This window comes from Choloepus didactylus, chromosome 4 (assembly GCF_015220235.1).
Source record: "Choloepus didactylus isolate mChoDid1 chromosome 4, mChoDid1.pri, whole genome shotgun sequence".
Taxonomy (NCBI): domain Eukaryota; kingdom Metazoa; phylum Chordata; class Mammalia; order Pilosa; family Megalonychidae; genus Choloepus; species Choloepus didactylus.
The window spans coordinates 15,809,082-15,836,570 of record NC_051310.1 but is presented as its reverse complement, the minus strand read 5'-3'; the positions used below and the strand labels follow the sequence as shown (position 1 = coordinate 15,836,570).

The 27,489-nt window shown below is 49.6% G+C and overlaps 1 protein-coding gene across 3 annotated transcripts in view; it reads left to right on the top strand.

Moving 5' to 3' along the window:
- Window positions 1-791: 791 nt before the first annotated feature.
- The window catches only part of SLC24A4 (solute carrier family 24 member 4), a 162,371-nt gene continuing 135,673 nt past the window's right edge, over window positions 792-27,489 (top strand). Inside the window, exons 1-3 of one of the 3 annotated variants that reach the window (XM_037832031.1) lie at window positions 792-812; window positions 1,702-1,854; window positions 3,729-3,839. In XM_037832031.1, coding sequence (XP_037687959.1) covers window positions 1,725-1,854; window positions 3,729-3,839 — 241 coding nt within the window. In that variant the 5' untranslated portion in view covers window positions 792-812; window positions 1,702-1,724. Of the gene's footprint in view, window positions 813-1,092; window positions 1,140-1,434; window positions 1,855-3,728; window positions 3,840-27,489 lie in introns of those variants that run through there. The other 2 variants (XM_037832032.1, XM_037832034.1) reach the window with 2 other exon arrangements.

The following is a 27,489-nucleotide window of genomic DNA, read 5'->3' as shown; positions in this document are numbered from 1 at the left end:
CTTCTTACTGGCATTTATTTAAGGGTTGGGTTCCCATTTAATTTAGGGTTCCTTGAAAGCGGGGACTGGGTCTTACACATTTGTTGTGTGCGCTGGCTGGCACTTGGCACAGCCTACCCCCTAACCACCGTGGGTATTTATTTAATTACACAGACCTGGCCTTGTTCCAAAAAGAATTTTAAGTGAACTTAATACACAGTAGGCCCTAAATAGATGTACGATGAGTTGGCGAGGAAAGGAAGACAGTTTCAGTGGTTGCCACAAGCCCTTTTGGCCAGGGTCCCTTCCGCTTAAGTTCCCCTCCACCTGCCTGCACCTGGATTACACCGCACCTGCCGCTTATCTGCAATTCTCCCTCCTGCCCCATTGCTAAAGCGGTTTATGCTGGAGAGGAGGAGGAAACACACACACACACACACACCAAAACGGAAAGCACTGGGAAGCTGCCAGGCTCCGAAATACTAAAAGCTCCACTCTCAGTGGCGGAGCTACAGTACTCTCTTCTCTTGGTCTCCAGCTTTTTGCAGGTCGGCGTCCCGCCCCCGCCAGCCCAGCACCCCCTCCCGCCCTGAGAGCCCTGCAGGAGCCGCTCCCTGCGGGCGCGGGCGCTGTTGGCTTGGTGCAAACCTGCTTGTTAGCTCTGCTCGAGCAATTAATCTTCTCGTGCATCTCCCGCTCCTGGGAGTTGGTGGGGACCCTGGGTCGCCTCGGGGGTCGTGGGGAGCGGACAGGAGCCACCGCTCTGCAGAAAACCCTGTTCCGAGAGTCCCCGGCGATGCCATAACCTGTTCCTCTCTGCAGCAGCCTGGAGGGTAGAGGAAGGGCTCTTTTCAGCTCCACAGGGGAGGAGGGACTGAGACAGGGAAGGAGGAGGGATATTATACTGGTCAGTAGTTGAGCCTCACGGGGGGAAGGGAGGAGCGCACGGGCGAGTGCGCCCTAGGGGAGGAGTACACGTGCTGGGGAGGAAGGGGTGAGAGGCGGGCGTGCGGGAGGGAGGGAGGGAGGGGAGGAAAAGGGAGGCGCCACGGCCTCGCAGACGCAGGCGCCGGCAGCCGTGCAGCCGGAGAGAAAGTTGCCGGGGATAGCTGAACCCCAGGAGGGTCGACATCGAGGCCGCTCGCCGCAAGGGTCGGCAGGTACCGCGCTTCCAGCCCGCCATCCCCCTGTGCGCACTCTGCCGCCGGGGCTTGGCTTGCGGGCAACCAGGGGAGCATCGCAGGCGGGCGGCTGGGCGGCCGCCGCCAAACTTGGAGGGGGAGGATGCCACGCGTGGGCGCCGCGACGCGGGACGCGAGGGCGCACTGAGTGCTCGCCGCGGGTGTCCCCGGGCGCTGCTGCCAGGGCTGCGGCCAGAGAGCGCGCCGAGAAGGAGCGGACAGGTAGCGGCTCCAGCGCCACTTCTGCGCCAGCCCTGAGAGCCAGGGCCGCCAGCGCCACGGCGCCGGCGTCGCCTCCTGGCCCCAGAGCCATGGTGCGCGCAACGCGCACACTGCGCGCGGGACTCTAAGCTCCGGCAGCGCCGCGCGCTCCCACCTCCCCTCTCCCCTCCGGGCTTCTCCGCCAACCTCACTTGCAAGCCATGAAGCTTTGGCCCGGAGCGCCTCGCCTTTGAGCCCTGCCTCGCCTGCCCAAGCCCCGCGTCGCTGCTCTCCGCCACAGACAGGACTCCGGCCACTGAAGCTCTGCATCGTCTCCCAGGGATCGCACCCAGCCGCTCCGGGATGGCGCTGCGCGGGCCCCTCCGGCTCCGCAAAGTTCGCAGGAGGCGAGAGATGCTGCCCCAGCAAGTTGGTTTCGTGTGCGCGGTGCTGGCCCTGGTGTGCTGTGCGTCCAGCCTCTTCGGCAGCTTTGGTAGGTGCCTGGTGCGGGCTACCCAGTCCCCGCCCCGGGAGTTGGGGGGCTTGGGTAGGGAAGCCAGCAAGGCAGCCCCGAGATATCTCCCCATCCTTCCTCGTCAGTTTGGTCCCAAGGGTTCATTCACCCGGCAGGTAGAGCGCACCCAGGAGGGCTGATAACGACGCTCTGAGCTGTTGCTCGGCTTCCCTTGGGCTGCGCGCTGCCCCTGGGGGCTCGGGACGCGGCTGCAGATCTGTGCTACTGGGAAAATGGAAGCTGGAACCGCTGGCCCCACGGTGCCCTAGTTCGGTCCCTAGAGTGTGTGGGAATGGACAGCGCAGCGGTGGGCTCCAGGAGTGGATTCTTTGGGTCTGGGGCGAGAGAAACCGAGTGGTCCACTTTCCTTCTCAATGGAGCGGTTGAGGTTGTGATCCGCGACCCTGGAAAGCCACTGCTTCTCGACCCTTGCCCCTGGCCCTGGTAGAGGAGAGCCCTGGGTGTTCTGACCTGCACTCCCCAAACCCTAAAAGCATTGGGACACTTTGTCCTCGTGGGAGATTGCTGCCATGTTTCAGCATCCATTCTCTCAACTCCTCTAATTGCCCTTGGACAGAGACGACTGGTGCCTGGAGCCAGAGTCCATACCCTCCTCCTCCAAGAAGAGACCTGGAGATCTGGGAGCCATTTGGGATGGGCATATCTGAGGTGGAGTGGGGAAAGAGAAGAAACTTACAAAAAATATTGTGAGCCCATGTCTTCAGAAGACATTCACTTTGCTAGAATTCCAGGTTTGAGTTGAATGCTCTGGACCTTTTAGAAAGAAAGAAATGCCGGTGATGTAGCAACCTTGACATGGAGATAAAGCTGTGGTACCCTCTTAAGCAGTTAGATCATAGGCATCTAGAGACTACTTAAAGAGGTTTATAGTGATGGGTAAAAACCAGGTGGAACTTGATTAAACTTTAAAAAAAATACTGCCTTTCAAATTCCAAATTCTGTAATTTGAGGATATAGTGTTAAAAAGTGGCTCTTCCAACAGAAACCCAGACAGATGATTTGAGCATCTTAATACCTGGTGCTTTGCAGTTGGGCACATCAGTGTGGTTCCACCCCCCATCCCCCAATTACACACCAGAAATAACAAAATATCTAGAGGCTCTTTGATGTCAGCATTATAGACGAGGTATTATTGGGCTCTTAAAGCTGTGTGCACACTGGGAGAGGTAAATGACTACTTTAAAGATCTTAAAGTGAGAATCACTTTTATTTGCTCCAGGAATTATCTTTAGGAGTTGGACTGCATTTCGTTGCTGGGATCCACATATTCTCCCTTGTTCCTTAAATATGACCCTTGGACCAGCTGCATTAGCATCACCTGGAGGCTTGTTAGAAATTCAGAATCCCAGGTCCCACCCCAGACCTGCTGAATTAGAATGTGCGTTTTCACAACATTCCCCAGGTGATTTGGGTGCACCTTCAAGCTTGAGAAGCCACTTTCTCCACTGGCTTGCTGACTTACTCTCCATTTGTAGACTCCACCGGGGCTGGGGCCACCTGATCGCGTTTCCTAGAAGGGAATGGATCCATCATCTATCCAAACCCTTCATGGCCCCTGTGAGGGGCCAAGGCCAGAGTGGTCTTACCCAAGGTCAGATCACATGTTGTTTACACATCTAGTACTAAAAACAATGAACTAGATCCAGGAAACTGATTACTACGTGTATGCAGGTGATAGTGTTCTTCTAATAATGGTACCACTCCTTCCAGGTGGCTTTAAATAGTCAAACAAGGCTGTTGCCGACACACACAGATATACATAGATAAGGTCAGTTTGGGAATGCAAGTACCACATTGTCCTAATCATGTCTCTGACTTATTTTTCAATCCAGGGCACAAAAGAGCTTCTGCTAGCAAACATCTTCTACCAGATGCGTGGAGAAATAGAAAGCTGATGGCACCGGTGAATGGGACTCAGGCATCCAAGAATTGCACAGATCCTGGTAAGAAATAGATTCCCCCCTCCCCTCACCAAGGCATTTGGCCTGGTCCAGAGACGGTGTTTATGGGGACAGTTTCTGCCAGAGTTGAGAAAGGTGCTTTTATGGACCTGAGTGGGAAAGGGTAAGTTGTTGAAAGGAAATGTACAGACATTAATCAGTTGTGCTGCTAAACAACTCAAGTTTTTCTTTATCCAACAACTGAAAAGGTCATATTCAAGACTTTAAAATTCATTTTGTTCTCACAATGCTCCTAAAGACAGTGTTTTCCCAGCTCTTTTGATTTTGCTTGTTTGCCCAAGAGTCTGTTTCCTCTCCCTTTTGTTCACTGTATCCATTTGCTGGAGCTCTAGGGGTGGCGGATCCTGCTTTGAAACGATCCATCGGACTTAGAACCTGCTGGGCAGCTGCAAGGGAAGGACACTCTGGGGTTCTGGGGTCTCCTTTCCGGAGTGGAAGTTCAGAGTGTCTGGATGCTCTGGGAGGCGGAGTCTGCTTGCAGTAGGAGGCAGTTTTGTTGTTCTTCACACTTCTCTAGGGAGTCAGAGGCTGTAGGGACCCAGAGAGGACATCTTGTCTTTTCTCCTGCCACAGTCAGGATTTGCTTAGACAGATGGAGAAGTTCCTTGGGAGGAGAGAGTGGACTGGCAGGCGGCGAGGGGAGTAGAAACTGCCCAGCTGGGGCTGTCCCAGGCTCTAGCTGTGGCCCCTCCGCTTGGGGTGTCTGTGAGGAAGATCCGAGGGGATGGTGCATTTGAGAGCCCTTTGGGAGCTGTAAGGTTTCGTTATAGCCGATACCACTTGGCTTTTCCATCATGTTGCATCAAGTCACATAATTGCTCAGGTCTGTTTCCTCACCTGTAAAATGGGCACATTAGTACTTGCCTGCTTCAGGGTTGCTGGAAGACTCTCGTGAGGCTCTGTGTGGGACTGTAGAGGAAAGGAAACTCACGGACAAGGAGCACATCCTTACACCCTTTCAAGTAGGTCTTATCCCCATTTTACATGCGAAGAACTATCTAGGGAGGTGACACGAGTTGCTCAAAGTCTTGAAACTTGTAAGTGGTGAAGCTGGAATTGGAACCCAGCCCTGTGCAGCCAAAATGGTTGGTTTTTCACACTTGTGAAGGCCAGGTCCTCCTTCAAAGGCTGGTCCTGAAGGCGTCCTGGACTGTTCTTTTCTCCACCACCAGCTTCATCTGTCTCAGGATGCCTTTGAGAAGTATGTTGGGGGTTTGGGGGATAAAGGTTAGAAGAACATGGGCCTGCAGAGAAGTTGCTGGGGTCCCTTTGAACCTGGGCCATCCATTTCCTGGGAGAGTCCATCTGTCTTGGTGACAGGGCAGGTGCAGCACCTGCCCCGTTATCTAGCTTCCGTGGTGTGTCTTCTGTCATCAGCCAGAAATGGTGGACGTGCGTGCTGAGCCCACACGGGCTGCAGGCCATTGGCTCCATATGGTGAACATGTGTAAGGCAGGGGATGGCTAAGGCTGGGGCCATCCTGACACTCCAGGGACCTGATGGCCTGAATTGGCACCGTCCATGTGGGGAAGACTCTGCTGCTCTGGATTCTCAGGATTTCTGGCTCACTGGTGCCCTGGTCGTGGGCTGGCTGCACCCTCCTTGGGTACTTCTTGCAGTTTAGGCACATCGGTATCGACAGAGCCCCATTTCTTGTGATGGATGGAGCTCTCCTGTGCCCCATGGTTACCCCTATATCTTCAGGGTCCTTTTTGATAAAATAATTATTCCACTAACTTATAAAGCAGTCAGTCCTGTTGACAGGAAGAGCTGACCTCGTCTCTTGTGGAGAGGGAACTGGAGGGAAATCGGCCGTGTTGTTAGCACAGATTAACATTTGCATCCTGCTTTGTGTTGACTATTTTTCTGGAATAGGGCCTGGCACATAGAAAGGGCACAGTAAACCTTGGCCAAAGGGTGGAATGGAAGTGCATTTTGATATCATAATCACTTTAACCCTTAATGTTTCTGCAAAAATGAGGGACATGAAGCTCTGAAGTTTAGTGACTTCCCAAGATGGGCTGGCTGATGGGAGCAGCCCCAGATCATCTGGCTCCAAATCCCATGCCTTCTTCCTCCACTGCACCTGCCCCCGGCTCTCCTCCCTGGCCAGCCTGAGCTGGGACTGGCCTCCCTTCCAGCCTCCTGGTCCTGGACCATGAGACTGTCCGTCCCCTTTCTCATTTCACAAGTATGTAGCAAGCCCTCTAGGGCTCCTTGGGAGTGGTGGTATAGGAAAGTGTAAGATGCAGCCCCTGTGGTCAAGTAGTGACAGTGGAGCAGGGAAGATCTCCACGTGGGGACATCTAGGTGATGCTGAAGGCAGAGAGCCAAATGAGCAGCCCACAGGAGGCATTCGGGGGCTTGGAGGAGGGTGACATACTTCTGTATTGTCATCTTGGGGGCTGGATCAAGCAGGCTTCTGTTGCAATGACAGAAAACCTCCCCAAACTGGGTTAAAAAAATTATATTGGCTCAGTAACTGACAGTATCGTATCAAAGGTTAGGATGTACCCAAGACTCAGTTTCCTCTGTGGCTGGACTTGGCCGTCCTCCAGCATGGAAAGATGGTTATCACCTGGAGTTCTCCTGGGCCCTAAAATGCTGGCAAAGCACACCTGTGGCTGAGCAGCTCCTGCCCGAGCCCTGAGCTTCTGCTGGATTGGCGCGGCTTGGGTCACAGGACCACCCAAAGCCAATTGCCCGGGCCAGAGGAGTGCTGCGCTCCTCCAACCGGCTGACACCTGGGGCACAGGTTCCGCCTCCGGAGGGCGGGGCTAGAGCCTCCCTCCCCAGCTGCTCACCGCCTGGTCGCTCCCTGTGGCTCCTGCTGTGATAAAGGTAGAGCAGAGCTCCAAGTTAGTGGCAGAGGGTGGCATCCGCCATGGCCACCTGCTTTTCTACAGTTAGTGGATTTTTCCCGTGAAGACTCACAGGGGCTTTTTGCATGTTCTTGAGGCTTCTACCCCACATCGTCCTTCAGCAGCTGGAGGGAACCTTGTCCTGCTCCGCTCTGCGAGGTCTTTGGGGACATGGGGAGCTGGAGCTAGGAGTTTCCTACTGTATCGCAACTCGCAGAACCAAAGCGCCCATCGGCGGTAGGTGTCCCACAGACATCTTCGTACGAACCTCCAGGGCACAGTGGGTTCTTACTTTGAACATTCCTATTGGGCTGTGAAAGGGGGTAACTTCCGTTCCTGAAAACATGAATGGGACCTTGTTCTAGTCCTCCTTTAAGACTCTCTCTGCTGTCTCTGAGATCATTTTCCTCAGATAATGATGTAGTGTGTCCATCTCATTAAGTGTCCCCAGGCCTTCCTGGCCACTCCGAATACCCCCCATCACATTCCCCTGTGCTGCTTTTATGATATATGTCACCATCTAAAATGTGTCCAGATTCTGAGTCCCCTCGGGGGCTCCCTTGCTTATTGCTCTGTACCTGGGAGGGGGGGGGGTCTTAACTCTGGGTGCTTGAGAGCTTTATATATATTTATATATAAATATAATAACTACATATTTATATTTAAAATATAAAAATATTTGCCATATATTTATGTATAGATATAGTCATAAATATATGTAATATATAAATATAAATACACATACACATTTTTTAATGCCAAGGCTTCACCCACAGACCAATTTAGGGGGTTTGGGGTGGGGCCCAAGAATCAATACTTTTTTAGGAGCTCCCCCAGCCACTCCAAGATAAAGCCAGAGTTGAGCCTCACTATGCTCGAGCTTCACTACCCAGGGTGTGGTGGGCATCACCTGGGAGCTAGTTAGGGATGCACAATCTTGGACCCATCCCAGATCTATGATGGAATCAGAATCTGTCACTTAACGAGACCCCCGGGTGTTTCATATGGCCACTGGACCAGAATCCTTCCTGACACCCGGTAGGTGCTCAATAAATATTTTAATGTTGAATGAAAGCTGACACTTTTTGTTTAACATAGGGATTTCCCTGAACATCAGATATTTTTTTAATGTAAGGATGCTAAAAAACAAAAAACAAAAAACTAGATTGGTTTTGATTGCTGACATCTCTAGAAAATTTATTAATTTACTTTTCCCCAGAGATCTGAAGGGATGACCTGGGCCATCGGCTTTAGATCTTTACTGTCACAGTCTGTGCAGAACAAGCACTAAAAAGGGAAGTGGGCCCCTCTGTACACCGTGTAGAAAACAGGATTGAGTGGCAGTGCCTCTGAGTCCCAGGAGGACCAGCCCGTGCTCACACATCTCTCGGTGGTGGCACCTGGAGTGTTTGAAGTGCTGAGGGTGGAAACCAGCCCTTCTCAACCCTGGCCTGCAGGTGAGAAACACCTGGGAAGGTCCTGAAAACACAGGTGCCCAGGCCCTGCCCTGGAAAATCAGAACCAGCGAATGACACTCTCCAGGGCTGACTTTACAGAGCTTTAGAGAGGATGCCTGTCCCTCAGGCCTTCCCTGACTCCCCAATCCAAAGGACGCTTCTGAGTTACTCACTGTCACTTCATTTTGGCTTAGGTCTCTGCACGGCATTCATTCTATCCACCGTGAGATTTCTTGCCTCCCTCAACTTGTTTGCTCTTTTTTTAAACCACAGTATGTGCTTCAGTTTTTTCATCTGAAAAAATGGGGGTGAGGAGGGTATGGGAACTGCATCTACCTTGTAGGATTACTGGGACTCTGAGTTAGTACCCACCAGGCACTGAAAACAGAGCTTGTCACATGGCACATGCTCAGACACGAGCTTCTGTCTTCATTATTATTTTCTTATCTGCGCACCCCAGAAATAACACAGTCCCTGGTTTATAGTAGGTGTTGAGAAAATATTTGTCCATCGACTTTTATGAGGACAAGTTAAGAAATAAATATCTTGCCAAACCTTTTTTTCCTTTCCTCTTCTGGAAACAAATGTCTTGTTTTGATTTTTTTTTTTTTAATCTTTTGAGGATTTGGGATGGTGGAGGATGACATACCTTGTAGAAATTGCCTCTAAGTAGAAACACTTTGATTTTTGTCTCATTCTTGAGAGTTAGGTATTGGTTTGCATTTATGTTATTTAACTGGGGTGGGCTTGGCTTCCCTATCCTTATACTACTTCCCCCCCAACACGTGGGATTTAATGATAAGTGGATCAACCTTCCACTGTGTCGCCCTGTTTGTTTGGCCAATAACTCATGCCCTATGTAAAGAGAGCAAGGGAGGGAAGGAGAAGGAGGAGCTTGGTTTTCCCCACAGTTGTCATGGGAGGGATTTAAATCCTCCTTTAGGATTTGCTTTATCATACTTGGCTTTGCTCTTTCCCAATATGTTTTCTGAAATGCCTGGTGGCTCTGTGCCATAGAGGGAAGGCTGGGGGAAGGGGGCTGATGGAGCGATGCTTGAGAGGGATCCTGAAGAAGTTTCAGGAGAGTGGAGGAGCTGAGTATAGGTGCTAGATGGGGGGTCTTTTGTGGTCAACATAAGTCCGATCAGCCTGTATTTTTTTATTCTGTTCCAGGGCTGATGTACAGGCCACTGTGGGGGGGTGGGGGGTGGAGTCTAGTGAGGTGGGATCCCACACAGAGGAGCTGAGGCTGGGTTAGGAGGAGGTGAGATGGCTGAGCTGGTGCCCACTGCAGCAGGCGCCCCTGTGCGGGGAGAGAGGTGTGGAAAGCATGAGAAATCAAGAGTAGGAGGAAGGGACCAGGAGCTGCAAAATGTACATCAGGACCAGTGGGCGTGGAGGTGAGGTGGCACAGGCAGCAAGATGAAGTGCTGGAATGAAAGTCAGCATGCCTGCTGCTTCAGCTGGCTTGGGGGACAAGTCACAAATTCAGAGTTTTAAAGTTGTTACATAAAAGCAAATCCTGAGTTGGAAAAAGAAGACGGGAACTTATTTCCTAGGCAGGGAGCTCACAGTTCAGTTGCTCTCCTGAGATGGCAGGAGCGGCAATTTCAGCCTGGGAAATGGGTTTCCTGGGCAAGTAACCACCAGACAGCCAGGTAGGTTTCTTGGAGAAAGTGTCACCAACCTCCTTGGGTCTGATGATACCAGACTGGTGGAGCTGCCATCTGATCACAGGTGGAGGCCAAGGAAGATGGCAGACTGTCTTCCATGGGCTCGCTTTTTGCTTTTGGGGCATGGGTGGTGGTGGTGCAGATGGGGATGCTGTTATACAGTGGATTGAGTGGCTTGGGAATCAACGATGTGGGTTCTAGTCCTGGCTCTGCCAAGATCCTGCTTAGCATTTTGTACTCCCCTCTCCCCTTTTTATTTTTTAACAAAAGGAGGTAGTACTGGATAAGCACAAAGTTCCACCAGCTCTTTCTTGGAGATGGCATTTTGGCATGGTGAAGGCAGACCTGTGGGTTTGGGTCCCAGCTCAGTGATGGGCCGTGTGACCTGGGACAAGTGACATCATCTTTCTAAGCTTTGGTTTTTCTCTTTGGTGAATGAGGCTGGCAGCAGCTCCTGCCTGCCTTGTAGGGCTGCCGTGAGACTTCAAGGATTATGACGTGTAGAAGTATTTAAGCAGGTCCGAGCACATGGTAGCTGCTACCATCACCGAAGTCATGGCCAAGAGCACCCTACAACGTGTGGGGCACATTCTCGGTGCTTTCTGTGTGTAAACTTATTTGCTTCTCCTAACAACCCTTTAGGAAGATACTGTTATTGCCCTTATCTTGCAGACAAGGAAAAGGAGACCCAAAGAGATTAAGTAACTAGTCCAAGGTTACCCAGCCAGCAAGAAGCACAGTCAAGGGTTTTAGTTTGGGACGTCTGAGTTGTGAACCTATATCCTTATCCACAGTTATTAATACGCAGGGTAGAAAAAGATTAAAGGATGAGGACTTCATTGGCAAGTTCCAGCTGCTATTCCTGTCCTGGGGGCCCCCGTGACGAACGTGGAATGCCCATCCACTGTAACAGCAAACGTCTGTGTGGGCCCCGCTTCTTGGTATGCTTCTAGCACCGATTTGTTTGCAATCAGAAGGTTTTTTGCCTTATCCAAACTACCGGGGCCGTCTGTAGCACTCTCTCCTCCCCACTGGGCCATCTGCTACCCCCTGACTTCCAGATTCCCGGTTCTCGATGTCACGCTGCGGGCCTCCCGAAATCCAGGGCGCCCACTCAGCTTCCTCTTGAACTCTGAGGAACATTCCTTGCCAAGTTAAAAATGGAAATCATTAAGCGCTGCCATGTGTTGCCTTGGGTGGAAGAGATCCCGCCGTTCAACACAACAGAAAAGTCGAATGCTTGGAGCGGGATTTTTATTATTATTATTATTAAGCTCTGTGCATTATTGAAGAGGCCATTCAAGCTTAGCATTTCACTAGAGTGGAAGAAAGATGTGCTAGAATAATGTACCATTTCTCCTGCAAGAGCAGTGAATGTTTGCTTGGGAAAGCAACAGAAGGTCATGGAGAAGGGATGGGGCGCTCTGCTCAGTGGCTCATCCCCGTGCAGGTGGGAACTCGCAACCACCCAATTCCCCATCCTCCAGTTCCCTTTGCTGAGTCAGTAGAGTGCAGGCTCCAGCCCTGGGTCTTAAGGCAGTTGCCTGAGAAATGAAACGCATCATGCCCTTGTCAGGTGTCTGCAGGCCCTTGCTATAGTAGGCCTTGAAGCGGAAGGGGTGGGGGTCTGTGCCGTCGGAGTGCACAGCGTGGGATGGGGAGACAGGCCGGGTGCTCAGATAACAGTGAGACACAGCCGCCTGTGACAAATGCTCTGTAGAGGGATCCCTTTAGGGAGGGCATTGCAGAGGAAAGGGTGGTGGTGGCTCAGGCCGAGGGTGCCCTTCCTGGGGGAATTGGCATCTGGGCCCAGCCTTGGAGCATAGTGGTGGCTGCAGCAGGGCATTCGAAGTAGAGGGCACTGTGCATTTGAAAGTGCTCCTGAGAAACCGCAGCATCATCTCCCGTGCCTGGAGGAATGCTTACTAGCAACCGCTTCGTCTTGCTCGTTGGCTGTCCGAGGGGAAAGAGAAAACAAACACCACCTAAGATTACCAGGCACAATAGTAAGTAATTAGGCTTTGGGGATTTAGCAGGGAGTCGGTGTTCAACCAGGGCTGAATCAGATTACTTTGATTTTTTTTTTTTGTTTAAGCAGAACTGAGGGGGCTGGGAAATGCCAGGCACCTGGCCCAGGAAACTGCATTTGCTCTTGCAGGGGAAGGTGGAAAAGCAGCTCATAGCAGCCTGGCTAAGCCACAGTCAGGGTGGTCCTGGGATTCACAGGTGGTGCTTGGCTCTGTGATAGTATATGGAGACCTAAGATAACAGTTTAGGTCTTGCTAGTCTTCCCCACTAGCCTGTGAGCTCTTTTAGGGCAGAGCCTGTCTCCTTCATCCTTGACTCTAGGGCCTGGCCTGGGGTTTGCACGTAAACTCAGCTTGCAGCAGATGGTGACCGAATGGACAGCCCCTCTCGTTAGGCCCATCAGGGAGCTGCACCCCATGGAACTGGCTGGTGGTCTTCCTGGCTGTCCCTTCTCACCTGCTGATGCCTTGGGACAGATCAGGACACCCAGTTGGCAGATAAGGGTATAAAAGCTCAGGGGTTAAGAGTGCGGATGCTGGAGCCACGCTACCTGTCTCTGCTCTTTATGAGTGATGTGACCTTGAGCAAGCTATTTTACATTTGCCTATTCTAAGCTAAGGGAAGGGTCAGGGGTTGTTTTATTCACTGACATATCCCAAGCTCTAGAACCATGCCTAGTGCCCAGTAAGTGTGTATGCACGCATGTGTGTGTGTGTGTGTGTGTGTGTATTCATTCATTCTGACCTGTTTCCCCATCTGTAAAATAGAGACCATAACAATGTCTTCCTCCCAAGGTGGCGAGCACGAAATGTGTTGATCTGCTTGGCACAGAGTGAGTGCTGCCGTAATTCTTTCTGAAAGAGAGTTTAAACTGAGTAACTTTATAGGATACATTTTTGGAACTGGCTTCTGATGAAGTACTGAGGATGAATTTTATAAATGCAGCACTTGGCTTTTGAGTAAAGGTTAGAGGTGATTATCTTGAGCCTACGTTGGCTTGTTTTTAATTCTTTGAGGACAAGGAGCTGTTGACTCTGTGTGGCTGGCGCTGAGAGTTGGTCCAACCTCGCGTGTTGCTGGTGGCAGGGCATAGGCCTCGGTGTGTTGGTTCTAAATCTGGTCTCTCTGTTGGTGATGTGGGACCTGATGACTGATATGGGAAATTTGGAGACCTGCTTTTGGGTTCTGGCCTTGACGCTTCGAGCTCTTGGACCCTTAGCTCCTGTCTATGAAGTGTGCATAATGATGATGCTGTTTATCCTACCCCATCTCCCAGGATTTTAGGAATTAAAGTGCAGAGTGCTGTGTGAGTATCATTATTATTTTTTGCATGATTATGGTAAGCACAGTTATTTGGGGCTTCTCAGAATTGACCCATAAAACCATGAGTAGGTCTGGGCAACAGCACTGTGCCTGGCTTAGGGAGACAAAGTGCCCGTTGGTGGAATCTGGCTAGAATGAAAAGTTGAAGGAAATCATTTAGATCGTCCTTCCATATGCAAGCTCTCATGACCCCACCATTGGTTTATCTCATTTCACACTGCACGTCTGACTTTTCCATTAAACGTGCCAACTTCTGGGGCCAGCCTCTTAGCGAGGCCTATCGTACACCAGCTGCTTCAGCTCTGCTTGTTGAAATAAGCGCATGTATGGGAAAACTGGCCCTACGGAGGACAGTTTCTCTGACTTCAGGTAGGAGGCCGTTCTTGGGTTCATGCTTGGTCACCGGATGAATGTTGGTTGAGCAACCCTATGGCCCATGGGGAGTTTGAAACTGATCTGGATATGAACCTAGCCTTTAGGACACTTCTGTTCTGGTGGAGAGAATAGGAAACTATAAAACTAACCTGTGATCCAAGGGGAGTGTGGAGTGACACCATCCTCGTGGTGAGTACCTGAGTCCTGAGAGCCAAGATCGAGAAGGTGGTGCCTAAAGGGCAGCATTGAAGGGGCCTTTGAAGGGTGGACGTGGAGCAGACACATTGGCAGCACTATTCAAAATGCTTTAGCCACGTAGTCTCATCTAATTCTCAACAACACTCCTATGGGGCAGGTATCGCTATTATTATAGTCTTCTCCATTTTACAGAAGATTCAAGTAAAGAATCTTTACAGAGAGCTTGAATGACTTGCCCCAGGTCTCATCACTCAGAATTGGTAGAACAGGGATTTGAACTTGGAGTGTCCTGGCTCCGGAGCCTGTGTTCTGCAGGAGGTGGGGAAGGGTATTCCCAGCTGAAGGACAGCAGGAGCAGAAGTTCAGACATGACAGGTGCCGGGTGAGCTGGGAGTGGAAAGCCCATGGGTGGTTACTGAAGGAGTGTCACCCTCTAAGGTTGTTGGACTGAAGAGCTTTGCACACCCAAAGGCCCGTGCACTTTGTCTTATAGGCAGTGGGAACCATCAAGGGTTTGTGAGCAGCCCTGTGTTTCAGGAAGATAACTAGAGTGGCCACATCGGGGATAATGTAAATTGAGATAATATGAGAAAGTACTTAGTGTTATGCATAAAACACTTTTTAGGGAGAAAGAAAGTGAAGACAGTGAGAACAGGTGGGAGCCATTGCAAGAGATTCAGGGAAGATCGAGGAGGTCCTGCGTGGGATGCCAAGGAGTAGAGAGAGAGGCTGAATCTGCAGATCTTGGCAGGTGTTGGGTGTGTGTGCTAAGAGGTGGGAGCTGCCAGCTCTGATCCCAGACGTGGGTGGTTGGGCCGATGGTGCTACCGTTGTCTGAGATAGGAGCCCAGGAAGCACCCCTTCCTCTTTAGACTTGGACCCCCCCCCCCCCACTGGGATCCTAGTCCAAGCAGAGCCTTGTATCAAGCACGGTGACTGGCTCATATCCTAGATTTCATGTTCTCAGGTATGCATCCATCCAGCAGACACCCACTGGATGTGGCCATGTGGAGCATTGGTTGGGTATGAGGAGTGGGGAGAGAAATCCCTGACTCAGTGAGCCCACAGTTTAGAGGGAAAAGATAGACTTGTAATCACTGTGTGTGACCTGGAGTGATCTAATACCCACTTGGCTGGGAGGTTTCACCCAGCGTCGGAGCTGGGCTTTGACACAAGTAGGCATTTGCCGGACAGACCGGGAGTTAGAGGACCTTCCTGGCAGAGGATATGGTGAATGCAGAGGTAGGGTGGTAAGAAAGAGCTTGGCCAGATCTGGGACGAGGGTGGTGTTTTCAGGTGGCCTTAGGTTTGGGCTCTTTGGGGCTGGTGGCCCTGGAGGCTGGATTTTGCCAAGCATGGTGGCTCAGCCACAAAGGCTGGGCTTTTGTCCAGCTCACATGGGGTTTTAAGAACAGGAAAGATTCCTCTGGCCTTCCTAGGCCCTGCTTACCTTTCCCCCAAGTGCAAGGCCTCCAGCACCTGCTGGGAGGGGGTAGTCTCTCATTGTGCCCGGAGCAGGGACAGCTCCAACCATTGGGCTTCGGTCCCCACATTGCCTCGCACGTGGGACAGCCCGTGTATTACACTTTCAGATCAGCAGGGCTTAATCCCGGCAGGATTTCGCCGCGACTCCATCGCAGAGTCTTCTGCTATAAGCAACATGCAGGCATAAAAAAAAAAATGGTAATGAAGAGTTTGTGAAATGTCGCACATGGCCCATAACACATGAAAGGGAAGAATCTGGCCCTTGCTCTGGGGGACAACCAGTGCTTGGAGAAACCGGGTACCAGGAAGAGGCAGACGCTCCCCAGGGACCCACAGGAGTGTTGACAAAGGCGGCTCCTGGAGTAGATAGGATGATGTCCAAGCAGAGATTAGAGAGGCTGAGTAGCTTTGGCTTATTAGCTCAGCCTCCGGGCAAGAGGGCTGTGTGGAGAGGGGCACTTGAGGTGGCCTCGGGTCACCTGGTTGCAACCGGCTGCACCTGGGGAATTGTCAGACTGTGGAGGAAGGGCCAAGAGGCAGCTCCTCTCCTCGAAATTGCCTCTTAAAGGAAACCTTGGCTTCTCAAACAGCCTCCCCAGGAAAATGGAAGGAAATCCCATTACCTGAGATATTTGAATTAGATTGGGCTGCTCGCTGGAGGGCTCATTAGAGAGAGAGTCTGGGCTGGCAGCGGAACGAGTGGGCTGTGTTGCTTCTTTTCTCTCTCTAATTTCTGGGCAGTTCTTCCTTGGGCCTCAGAGGGGGCAAGCCCTTGAAAGAATTGCTCTGAAATCCCTTTGATCGTTTAAACCTTGCTTGTTTTTCCTTAGCTGGCAAAAATCCCCATCCAGCGTCATGTGACAAGCAGCTAAATGACTTGCGGGCTTTGGGTGACCCATAGGCATTTGGAGGAAGAAATGAAAAGTGGGAGAAGCCGGTACCTAATTTGCAGTCCATGTGCACTGGGCGGATGTTGCTGCGGCTTCCACAGCCCCGGAGCTCCAAGCTCATAAGGAATATTTAGAATCACACGATAAAGTCAGAAGGGACCCAAGAGATCACGAGGCAGGCAGCATGCGTTGTAGCTCAGAGTGGTGCTTTTCCATCTTTAATGTGCACACCCGGGGACCTTGTTGAAATGCAGATGCAGTAGGTCTGGGGCAGGGCCTGAGGTTTTGCATTTCTAACCAGCTCTGGGGTGTTACCAGTGCTGCTTGTCCAAAGGCTACACTTCGAGTAGCGAGAGCAGAGGGTCTGCCTGGCCTGGGTTGAGGCCCCGCTCTGCCAGCCAGCTGTGTGGCCTTGGGCAAGTTACTCGGGCTCTCTGAGCCTTGGTTTCTCCACCAGTGAAATGCGAGGGTGGGGAATAGTACTCACCTTGCACGGTTCTTAGCAGAACTAAATGACATCATGCCTGACGGATGCTTGATGTCTGGGCTGCTCCATAGCTGGAGCTCAGGGACAGAAAGCTCGTGCTCTTAGAGAGGTTGATCCAGCATCCCCCAAACTTCTCTGAGGTGCACTGGTCCCACATGATGGTCTGCCTCTTCTCCCCACCCCCTACTCAAAAAAAGTTCCATGGTCAAAAGGTTTGGGGGAAGACTGTAAACTCTGCCTTTTGTGGAGGCACGTTGGGCCTCAAGAGTATATTCAAGGCTCTGAGATATTCTACAGTTAAGAAATCTTTAACCTTTTTAAAACCTAGCATTTCTCAAAGGTTTTTCTTGGGGGGTGGGATGGGGGATGCTGAACTGTCCAGCCCACTGTCCCCAGCCCTCTGGGTTTCAGTAGAGGTGGGGACCTGCCATCCCAGGTTGTGGTCCTCAGCCCTGGCTGTGCCTTGGAACCACCCAGAAGCTTTAAAAAAAAAAAAATCACCCCTGCCTGGGCCATCCCTGGACCAATTAAACTAGAATCTGTAGACTTGGGGCCTGGGCAGTGGTACTTTTAAAGCTCCTGGATGATGTTAATGAGCAGCCGGGATTGAGAGACTGCTGAAGGTTGCATGTGTCTTCGTTTCCTTGGGCCCCATAACAAAGTAGCAGGGACTGGGTGACTTAAAGCAACAGAAATTTATTTTCTCACATCTCTGCAGGCCGGAAGTCCGAAAGAAGGTGTCGGCAGGGCATGCTTTCTGACAGCTCTAGGGGAGCCTCCTTGGGCCTCTTCGAGTATCCGGTGGTCCCCGGCAGTGCTTGGAGTTTCTGGGCTTTAGACGTACCTCCCCAGTCTCTGCCATCACTTTGCAGATGGTCCCCCCGTGACTGTGTCCCTGCCTCCGAGTGTCTCTCTTTTAAGGACACCAGCTGTATTGGATTAAGACCCACCCTCCTCCAGTGTGACCTCGTCTTAACTAACCACATCTTTATAAACCCTATGTCCAAATAAGGTCAGATGCAGGGGGGCTGGAGGTAGGACTGGAATGTATCTTCTGGGAGGACACAGTTCAACCCTCAGCAACGTCCAGCAGTTGTGCAGAGACGGGACAAGAACCGGGGCCTGTCGGACCCACGGACGCCGTGCCCACAGCCTCCCCCAGCTCAGGCTCCTGCCCTGGAGCTCCTCCTGCAGCTGCCAGGACACAGCGAGGGGAGCTGCTGTGCCAGAAAGCATGCAGATGGCCGCGTGGTCAGCAGCCCCTCTGTGTCTGGCTCACGGGCATCCAGCTCGAATTGATGACTGTCAATTTCCACCTCCACTAGGGTGGCCGGGAAGGGCCTACCCTGAAGGAGGAATCCTGGCTGGGAGGCAGGCCTGTGCCCACGTGAAACCACCGAGGAGCCGGGGCTGGCAGGATGCGATTCAGTGCCCAAAGGTGGACTTGCCTGGACCGTGGAGCCTGGAGCTGAATGCACCTCAGATGAAGCGTTTCTGCTTTTAAGGACAAGCTTTTGTTTGCAGGGGGCAGTAAGCATGCTGCAGTTCCAGTCTTTCTCGTCCGGGAAGATCACTGTTGAGTCTCCTTGTCACTTTGAGGTTGGGGGTAGTTTCTGTGGCTTCGTGCTAGGGGCCCGATGGGCTGGCTCATGAACATCTGCCCCAGCATGGTTTGACTCAGGAGCCACTGCTCAGTGGTCTGCCTTCCCGATTTAATTTTAGGGTCTGGCGATCACAATTGCCCGAGCTCGCATTGGCCTAGCACACAGTGGTGGGGAGGAGGGACTGAAATGACTTTTCTCAGCATACCTAGGGACCCCGGAAAACAAGCCCAAAGTCTCTGTTTACTCCATGTTAAACCTTCCAACTTGCTCCTCTCTTTCCAGGATTGTGTGATCCTGTGGTCTTTTGTAAGGAGATCTTCAACCAGAAAGCAGCTACCCCAAAGAGATCTTGGTGACCTTTCACCATATCCTGCCAGGCCATCCCCCGGGGATTGGGACGAGGTGAACGCCAGGGGATCCTCTTGTTTCCCAGCCCGTGAGCAGTTTGCAGGAGCAGAGCTAATTGCCCATGGTTACAAGCCTGTAGGTTCGCGTCACAGCTAGTAACCAGTCCCCAGCCAAGCCACAGAGCCGGAGGGAAACCCAAGGGAAAGCAATCCCCTTTCTGTTTTGGCACAACTGACTGCAGTGTTGGAGGACTATGGACTGTCCCCCTTGTTCTCGTTCCAGTTGAAGATTTGACAGACATGGTTTTAACACATTGGTAGAAATGTCCCTGAGCTGTTTTCCTCCATAGAGATGTGATTATCAATGATAATGCAGACTAATGGCGACAAATGTAATGATTTCAGTTCTTGATTATATCCCCCTTCTAAGGGCATTTATGGCTGTTTAATGCCTTTGGTCTAAAGCCACTATTGGAGACAGAGGACAACGGCCGTTACTCCTTATTATACATCAGAACCCTCCATGTCCATCTTCCTTTAAGAGTTCTTGGAATTCAGTGTAAAAATCCATCATAAAGGGAACCATGAAGCAGGGGCGTTTCCCATTTTGGGTTAGAGAGAGTCCACTTGGATCCCAGGTGGGCGAAGTGGCCCCTGCCCACTGTAGAGCTGTGGGCACTGGAGGTTCACCATCTAGTGACCGGCTCTGGGGCCACTGGACACGTCACTGCTCAGCTTGCCTTCTGGGTAGCTGCATGTCCAGGTTATCTGTCTTGGAACACCACAGTTTCCTGTTTGACATCTTCCCTGTTTTCACATAGGACAATGTCACAAGATCACCACGTGGCAGATGAAGCCATGTAGCAGATTTGATTCCTCATTGGTTGCTTGATATGGCTTTGGTGCTGTATGTCTGTTCATTCACTGCTTTTTCTCTTCTGTAGTTGTATCTTAAGAGTTGTCTATATGGAAGCAATCTGCAATTTAAACACGTAGTACTCTGATATCTCTTTTTAGGAGCAGCTGGCAGGCAAAGTCAAAAATGGTTTTTCAGATTTATCAGGAATTCACCGCCACCCTCCATTTGATTGAATATTGGTCACTTTTGAGTTTAGCTAATTCTTGAAGCCAGATTTTTCCGGCCAGCTTCTCCCAGCCTCCCAAACTGATTGAGCTCTCTGCCCATACCTCCTTCTGCTCCCTCTGGGTTGCAGTTTGCTCAGGTCATCTGCTCATTCATTTATTGATTCTTTTATTTATTTATCCAAGAAATTCAAGAGCCTCCAGTGTGGAAGCCCTGTGCCAAGTGTAGATGAATTGAACAGGGCTCACCCCAGGGAGCACACAGTGCAGGAAGGAGGAGAAACTCAAATCCAGATATTAGTGATTCATAATTAGAAAAATAACTGCTTCTGCCACAGAAAGAAAAAAAGAGAACTTTAAAGCCAAATGGAAATTTAGTTCTCCCCATAAGCTCATTTGCTCATTAAATAGACCTTGCTTCAATGCCTACTACATGCAGAAAGCACTAGGCGGGAGATGATTCCATCTTCATGATCCTTGATTATAACCTGACAAGGAAGGTGAACTATGCAGTGCCAGTGTCTAACATTGACTCAGAGGACAGGGAGACTTACAGATCTGCCTGCCTTCAGAGGCAGATAAAGCCGTATCAGGGTTCAGAGCAGCAAGATATTTTTCCTTGTGGGGTTTCCTGGAGGCATTGGGCTTGAACATCTGGAGAACGGTTGACCCGGTGGATGAAGAGAACTACAGGGACCTAGGACCTGTGGCAGGAATTTCCGTGGTGGCTTGCATTAATTATTGTGTGTAGTTACTTACTTCTGGATCTGGACTGGGAGGGGTGTGACTTGCAGTAGAGGGTGTTAATCTGTTGGTATTGGACGTGGACATGTGACTTGCATTGACCAGTGCCACATGAGTGGACATGACTTTTACCATGTCTGAGCAGAAACTTTAACATCCATCGTGTGTTTCTGCCAGCTCTTGCTCTTTTCCCTTTTGCATGGCATATCCTAGATGGGGCTTTGTCTTTCTACCTGGATTTCTAGAATGGGAAGAGAGGAGAAGCAAAGGCTCGGCCAACTCCCAGTTACCAGTATGTGACCTGAATGAGAAATGAGTGTGTGTGGCATGTCACAGATGTTTTGGGATTGTTTGTTACTGCAGCTTAACCTGGTGAACGTTGACTGATACAGTCTCAGAGTAGCAGAGTAGTTTAGGTTTGCTCATGTGTAGCGTTAAGCGAGGGGGAGATTTGGAGAAGAAAGGTTGTTGTGGAATCAGATGGTAACAGGCCTTTATTTTCGGCCTAAGGCGTTTGGATTTCCTAGTAAAGCCGTGGGAGTTGGAGAAGGCTTCTGAGCCAAGGACTGATCTGATGAGGAACCTGCTTTTGGGGAGATGACTCTATCCTGCAGTCAGAGGATGGAACTGATTTTGAGGAGATTTTGAGGGTGCTTGAAGGGTCCAGGCAGGAAGAGAGGAGTGTAGCAATAGGGGGAGTGGAGAGAGGGCCCGGAGCCCAGGTCATGGTTAGACTGACTTAGACACGGTGGCTGTGGGAAGGAGAGTGAAGGATGGGGTCCTGCGGGCCAGAGTCTAGGCGGGCGGTGGGGGTGGGGGGTTTGTTCTTGTGTGGGGCCCTCCACAGGTGAGGCCTGGGGCTGACCTGATGTCCTCCACCTGGCTTCTCGCCAGGTGTCCAAGCACTGCTTGTTTCCAAGAGGCTGCAATTTGCTATGTAAAAAAGAAATTTCTGGGGAGACATGCCAGGCATTGGGTGGACTTCAAGTTCTCTCCCTGCTTTGAAACCTGCTGCAATTCTGTGGCTGTAAAAATCATCATGCGAGGAGGGTGAGGTGTGATAGGACCTTACTGAGGAGAAAGAGGCAGTGTTGGGGCATTGGAACCCAGTTAGAATGCACTGTGGCCCACTTTGGCTCAGGCTGGCTTTGGCCTGCCCCACTCCTCGATACGTGTAGTAGCATAATTCATTCATTCGTTGTTCGTTCAACAAAGTGGATGAGCGCGTGGACGCTGGAGCAGGACGGCCTGCATTTAAATCCTCCCAGCCACTTGGTAGCCGTGACTTTGGGCAAGATGGTTATTAACCCTTCTGTGCTTGATGTTCCTCGTCTGTAGAATGATGATGACCACGAGATGGATCATCTCCCTGAGGGTTAAATGAGCCAGCACAGGTGCAGCACTTAGAACAGGACTATCACAACCCTGGAGCACTAAGGACTGTTAGAGCTGCAGTGGGGATATTTGTTGAGCATCTACTATGTTCCAGGCACTGGGGATAGAGCAGTGAACAAAAAGTCCCTTTCCCTGTGAAGCTTGTGTTTTAGTGGAGGAGAAAGGAAATAAGCATGCAAATAAATGGATGTATAACGTAAGGCACTAAAGATTGTGATGAAAAGTAAAGGGACTTAAGGACGTTGTTCCTGTTTGCCAGTGCTGCCGTTATGCAAAATACAGGAAATGGATTGGCTTTTATAAAGAGGGTTTATTTGCTTACAAATTTACAGTTTGAAGGCCATGAAAATGTCCAAATTAAGGCATCAACACAAGTATACCTTCATCAAAGGAAGGCCAATGGCGTCTGAAAAACCTCTGTTAGCTGGGAAGGCACGTGGCTGACATCTGCTGATCCCAGGTTGTGTTCCAGCTCCTCTCTCAGCTCATGTGCATTCTTCAAAATGTTGCTCTTGGGGCATTTTGTCCTCTCTTAGCTTCTCTGGAGCAAACACTGGGCTAGCATCTCCAAAGTCTCAGCAAAAGTCTGCTTTCAGCGGCCACCTCCACAATGTCACTCTCAGCTGCTCTGAGGTCCTTCTGTTTGTGAGCTCTTTTATAGGACTCCAGTGATTAAATAATTCAATCAGATGTTGCACTCACAGTTGATTGAGTCACATCTCCATGGAAACACTCAATCAAAGGATTCCAACCTAATTAACACTAATACATCTGCCCCCACAAGACTGCATTAAAGAACATGGTGTGTTGGGGGATATAATACAACCAAACCCAGCACAGATGTGATAACCAGGAGGGGTTTGAGGGTCTAAATTAGGGTGATCTGGGAGGGCCTCTTTGAGGATGTGACCTTTGGCAGAACCGAATGAAGTGAGGGAGGGCCATATCAGTACTGGGAGAGGACAGGGCAGTGCAGGGAGAAGTGTTTCCAGCTGAGGGAACAGAAGTGCAGAGACCCTGAGGAGGGCAAGTGCATGTATGATCCGGGAACAGCAAGGAGGATGGCGTGGCCAGACAGATGAGCTTATTGAGACATTTCCTTTCCTTCTCAAGGAAATTGAAGCTGTCTGCTTCCAGTTCAAGTTCAGATTTTATAGTGGTTGGAATAGAAAGTAGTGCAGGAATATGAAGGTCTATTGTTCTGCAACCATACATTGTTCCTGGAGCCTCAGTTTTTCCATCTGTAAGTGGGAACGTTCTTCCCTTCTCACAGGAGGGTTGCAGGGATTACATAAGGTCCTCAATGTGATCTGTGTCCTCAGTCCCTGCATGCAAAAGGTGTTCAGTAAACACTAATTACTACAAGCACATGGCATGGGACCCAGACTACAGTGGTTTTGAAGGTTCCCCAGGTGATTAGATTGTGCAGGCCCGACTGAAAATTACTGAGCTGGGGTGGGTGGGGGCGTGGCCTCCCCTGCTCTGGAAGGATTCTTTAGGAAACTTGGGAGCATGTGAGCCAGGTTCCGTGGTGCCTGGGGAATGGGATTAGAGCAGGATGGTGCCGGAGTAAGCTACCGCCTTTGTAGTCTCCACCCATCCTCAGTATGACTCAGTTATACAAATGGTGTAGCTTTGTTTTTAACCTTTTAAAAATGTGCCATGAAAAACGAGAATGTGCTATAGTTGACTCTTTATTCTTAATTTAAAAAAAATACAGGCTCTTTGGTGGGTTCTGATATCAATCTCCTCTTCCTTCCCCCCTGGGGAGTTAGTGATAACCTTTAGCCAGTATGGTGAAGGGAATCGATGGGTTACATTTCCTTGAGGTTATGCAGTGTTCCACACTGGGCTTATTTTAACTCGTTTGTGCTGGGATGCACCAAACCTTTCAAGGAGACAAAGGCACTGGGTACCTGGTGTCTCTGTGGCAGAAGACCTGGCTGATGGTAAATGGCAGAGTTGGGAACATGGAAGCATCAAGGCACAACAGCAGTTGGGAAGGAATGATGCTTTGCATTAGGTAGTGGGTGCTTCATTGTTCACTGTTATTTCCCTTATTGCTTGGCTGCCAGGGAGCTCAAAAGTCTTTTGTGCTCAATTGCCTTAGATTCTCATAGATTTTTTTTTAAAACAATAATTATCCATTCCATCCTTACTGTTCCTTCCCCCACACTATTACTCACCTTTAAATTTTCACTTTGATCTCAAACCTTTTGGAAAGTGTTTGGGTCATTAAAATATTTTGAAGAAAATAATTTAAGTGCTGGCCAGTTTGAGATATCACCTTGTACCCAGATCTCTGATGGAAAAAGATTGTTCTCATCCTATTAGTAGGGGTAGTTTGGATGTTAGAGCTTTTCTAGGTGAGGGCCCAGGCCCAGGGAGAGGGAAAGACTTGCTCAGGAGATAATGTGATATGACAGAGGGGCTGGGCACTCAGCATCAGACACAATAGAGTTTGAATCCTGGCTTCGCCATTTAGTAAATATGTGATCTCAGGCAGGTTTTAATCTCCTTGAGTGTCAATTTCCTTATTTATGAAATGGAGATGTTGCTAGCCTTGCAGGTTTATTATGCAGATTAGATAATTTGTATAAAACTCTTGGCATAATGCCTAGCACTTAATAAACACTAACATGGTAGCAATTTTATCATAATTATTGCTCTAAGTCAAAGAGTCAGCAAACTTATTCTTTAAAGGGACCGGTAGTAAATATTTCAGGCTTTGGGGCCGTGTGGTCTCTGTTGAAACTGCTCACTTGCTGTTTGTAGTTATGGCGGTGTTCCAGTAAAACTTTATTAACCCTGGGCAGTAGTCTGCCAAAACTGCTCTGCATCACAAAGCCACTTGGCAGTTTCCTGATTCCCAGGCTCTGGGACCCCTTACTCTGCACACACATTACACACCAGAAATAGAAACTGCACAGAAAATAGTTCTGTGTTGTCCTTCTATTATTTTTCAGGGTTGTTATTTTTTTTTTCTCTTGGATTTATACTAAGGCAAATTTTTACCTCACAAAATCTGAAACAGGAGAGGCATGGCTGGAAATTTTCTCTGGGCCTTGTCTTCTGCTATCCTTGGGGGGAAATCGTTTGAAGGAAGATTCTAAGGGCGCACTTGGGTGAAGGCTGTTTGGAGCCTGGGACCACCGAGTCACGTAGTCGGGTTCTTGTTGGAGCATCAAAGATTGAGGATGTTGCACAGGAGTGAAAACTTAAATTCAGGCAGGAACCAGACTTTGTCTAAGGGTTAGCAGCTGAATGTGGCTTATAACTCGGAATTACCAACTCTCAGGAAGGCTCTAGAAGTCCCGTAAAATGAACCAGTGTAAAACAAAAGGGAAAGAATGGGTGTGCTAGTTTGCTAATGCTGCTGGAATGCAAAACACCAGAAATGGATTGGCTTTTATAAAAGGGGGTTTATTTGGCTACACAGTTACAGTCTTAAGGCCCTAAAGTGTCCAAGGTAACACATCAGCAATCAGGTACCTTCACTGGAGGATGGCCAGTGGTGTCTGGAAAACCTCTGTTAGCTGGGAAGGCACGTGGCTGGTGTCTGCTCCAAAGTTCTGTTTTCGAAATGGCTTTCTCCCAGGATGTTCCTCTCTAGGCTGCAGTTCCTCAAAACTGTCACTCTTAGTGGCTCTTGGGGCGTTTTTGCTCTCACACCTTCTCCAGAACAGAAGTCTGCTTTCAACAGCTGTCTTCAAACTGTCCCATCATCTGCAGCTCCTCTCTCAGTTCCTGTGCATTCTTCAAAGTGTCCCTCTTGGCTGTAGCTCCTCTTCAAAATGTCACTCACAGCTGCACTGAGTTCCCTCTGCCCATCAGCTCATTTATATGGCTCCACTGATCAAGGCCCACCCTAAATGGGTGGGGCCATGCCTCCATGGAAATAGCCAATCAGAGTCATCACCCACAGCTGGGTGGGGCACATCTCCAAAGAAATACTCAAAGAAATCTAATCAAAATTGATAACGTCTGCCCACACAAGATTGCATCAAAAATAATGGCGTTTGGGGGACACAATACATTCAAACTGGCACAATGGGGGAAACCTGTCTTCTAGATAATAAGGTGGGCTGATGTAAGGATTGCTGACGAATCCCACGCCCCAGTTTTCAATGACCTAAATAATAAAAGCAACCGGAGGATGTTTTCTGCATGTATAGGGCTTTTAACTTTTCTTTTCTTTTTTTTTTTTAATTAGAGCATTTGTAAAGTTTACAGAAAAATCATGCAGAAAGTACAGAGTTTCCCTATAACCCCCTACAGTTTTTCCCTAGTATTAACATTTTGCCTTAGTGTAGTACCTTTGTTATAATTGATGACACGGTATTATAATTATTAACATTATGTAGTTATGTAATTTACATTATGGTTCATTCTTTGCACAGTTCTTTGTTTTTTTTTAATTTTTATTCCGTTAACATATATACAACATACAATTTCCCATTTTAACCAATTTCAAGTATACAATTCAGTGGTAATTACAATCACAATTTTGAGATAGTTGTTGATCCACATGCAGTTGTAAAAAATAATTCAGCGAGATCCTGTGTACCTTTTACTGCCCCATGCACCCTGTACCCTTCACCCAGTTTCCTTCAGTGGTGACATCTTGCAAAACTCCAGTGCAGCCAGGATATTGGCATTGACACAGTCAAGGTTCAGGATATTTTTCATCGCCACCAGGAGCCCTCATGTTGTTGAAGAGCACTTTTAAAAATAAACTTCAGTTGAATTTGTGGGGGACTCAAACAGAGTGGCGTGCCAGCCGGGCAGTTATGTCTCTTTAATAACTCACTTTTCCAAACACTTCCTGGGCCAAGAGCCTTTTTCCAGTGGCTGAGAGTCTCCTCTTTGAACTGTGCCTAAAGGAGCGTTGCCATCTGACGGTCTTGCGGGTTGGGGGATGTGCCACCACTCTCCTCCCAGGGCCGACACTTGCCCCACTACCTGGAGAAGCAGCTGGTGGACATTTGACACTGACACCAGGGACTTTTACCCTTTCTTCCCTTTAGAATCATCTTTGGGCGAAGCATGTCAAAGCTCCAAATAATGAACTTATACACAATAGCAGCCAGCATGTTTTGAGCCCTATTAAAGCTGCTGTATCGAGAAAGACAGTATAGGGTAGAGATTGTTGTGAGCTGACCTTAGCTGATTTGATCACACTGCAGTTAAGTTCTTCTTGTTGCTGCCAACATGGGTGGGTCAGAGTCAGCTACTCCTGGCAAATTTGCTACCAGGTTATGAAGAAATAAGTTGGTGAGCAGGAAGGTAGATGAAGTCCTAACACTCTGTCCCGTCAGTTGTTCTGAAGACAGCTTGCAGGAAAGACTGATGTGGGTAGAATAAAAAATGTTCATGTCGTAATTCAGTGAACCTTATAGTCAGGTTCAAGCAACCAGAACCCTCCCACCAGTGGGAGAACATTTGGGGAATCAGGCACTGGGCACCATCCACCCCTAAGCTTTTCTTTCCTATGAGCCTAACCACCATACCTCGAAAGCCATCGATTTCACCAGAAATTAGCACATTTCTAACACCCAGTGTGCTTGCTCCTGAACCACTAATTTATCAGCAAACCCAATTCATTATACTGATCAGCAGAGTTGCTGTGTTGATGGGGAATAGAGACAGCTGAAGGACTTTGGAGTTTGGCCAAATTGTCAT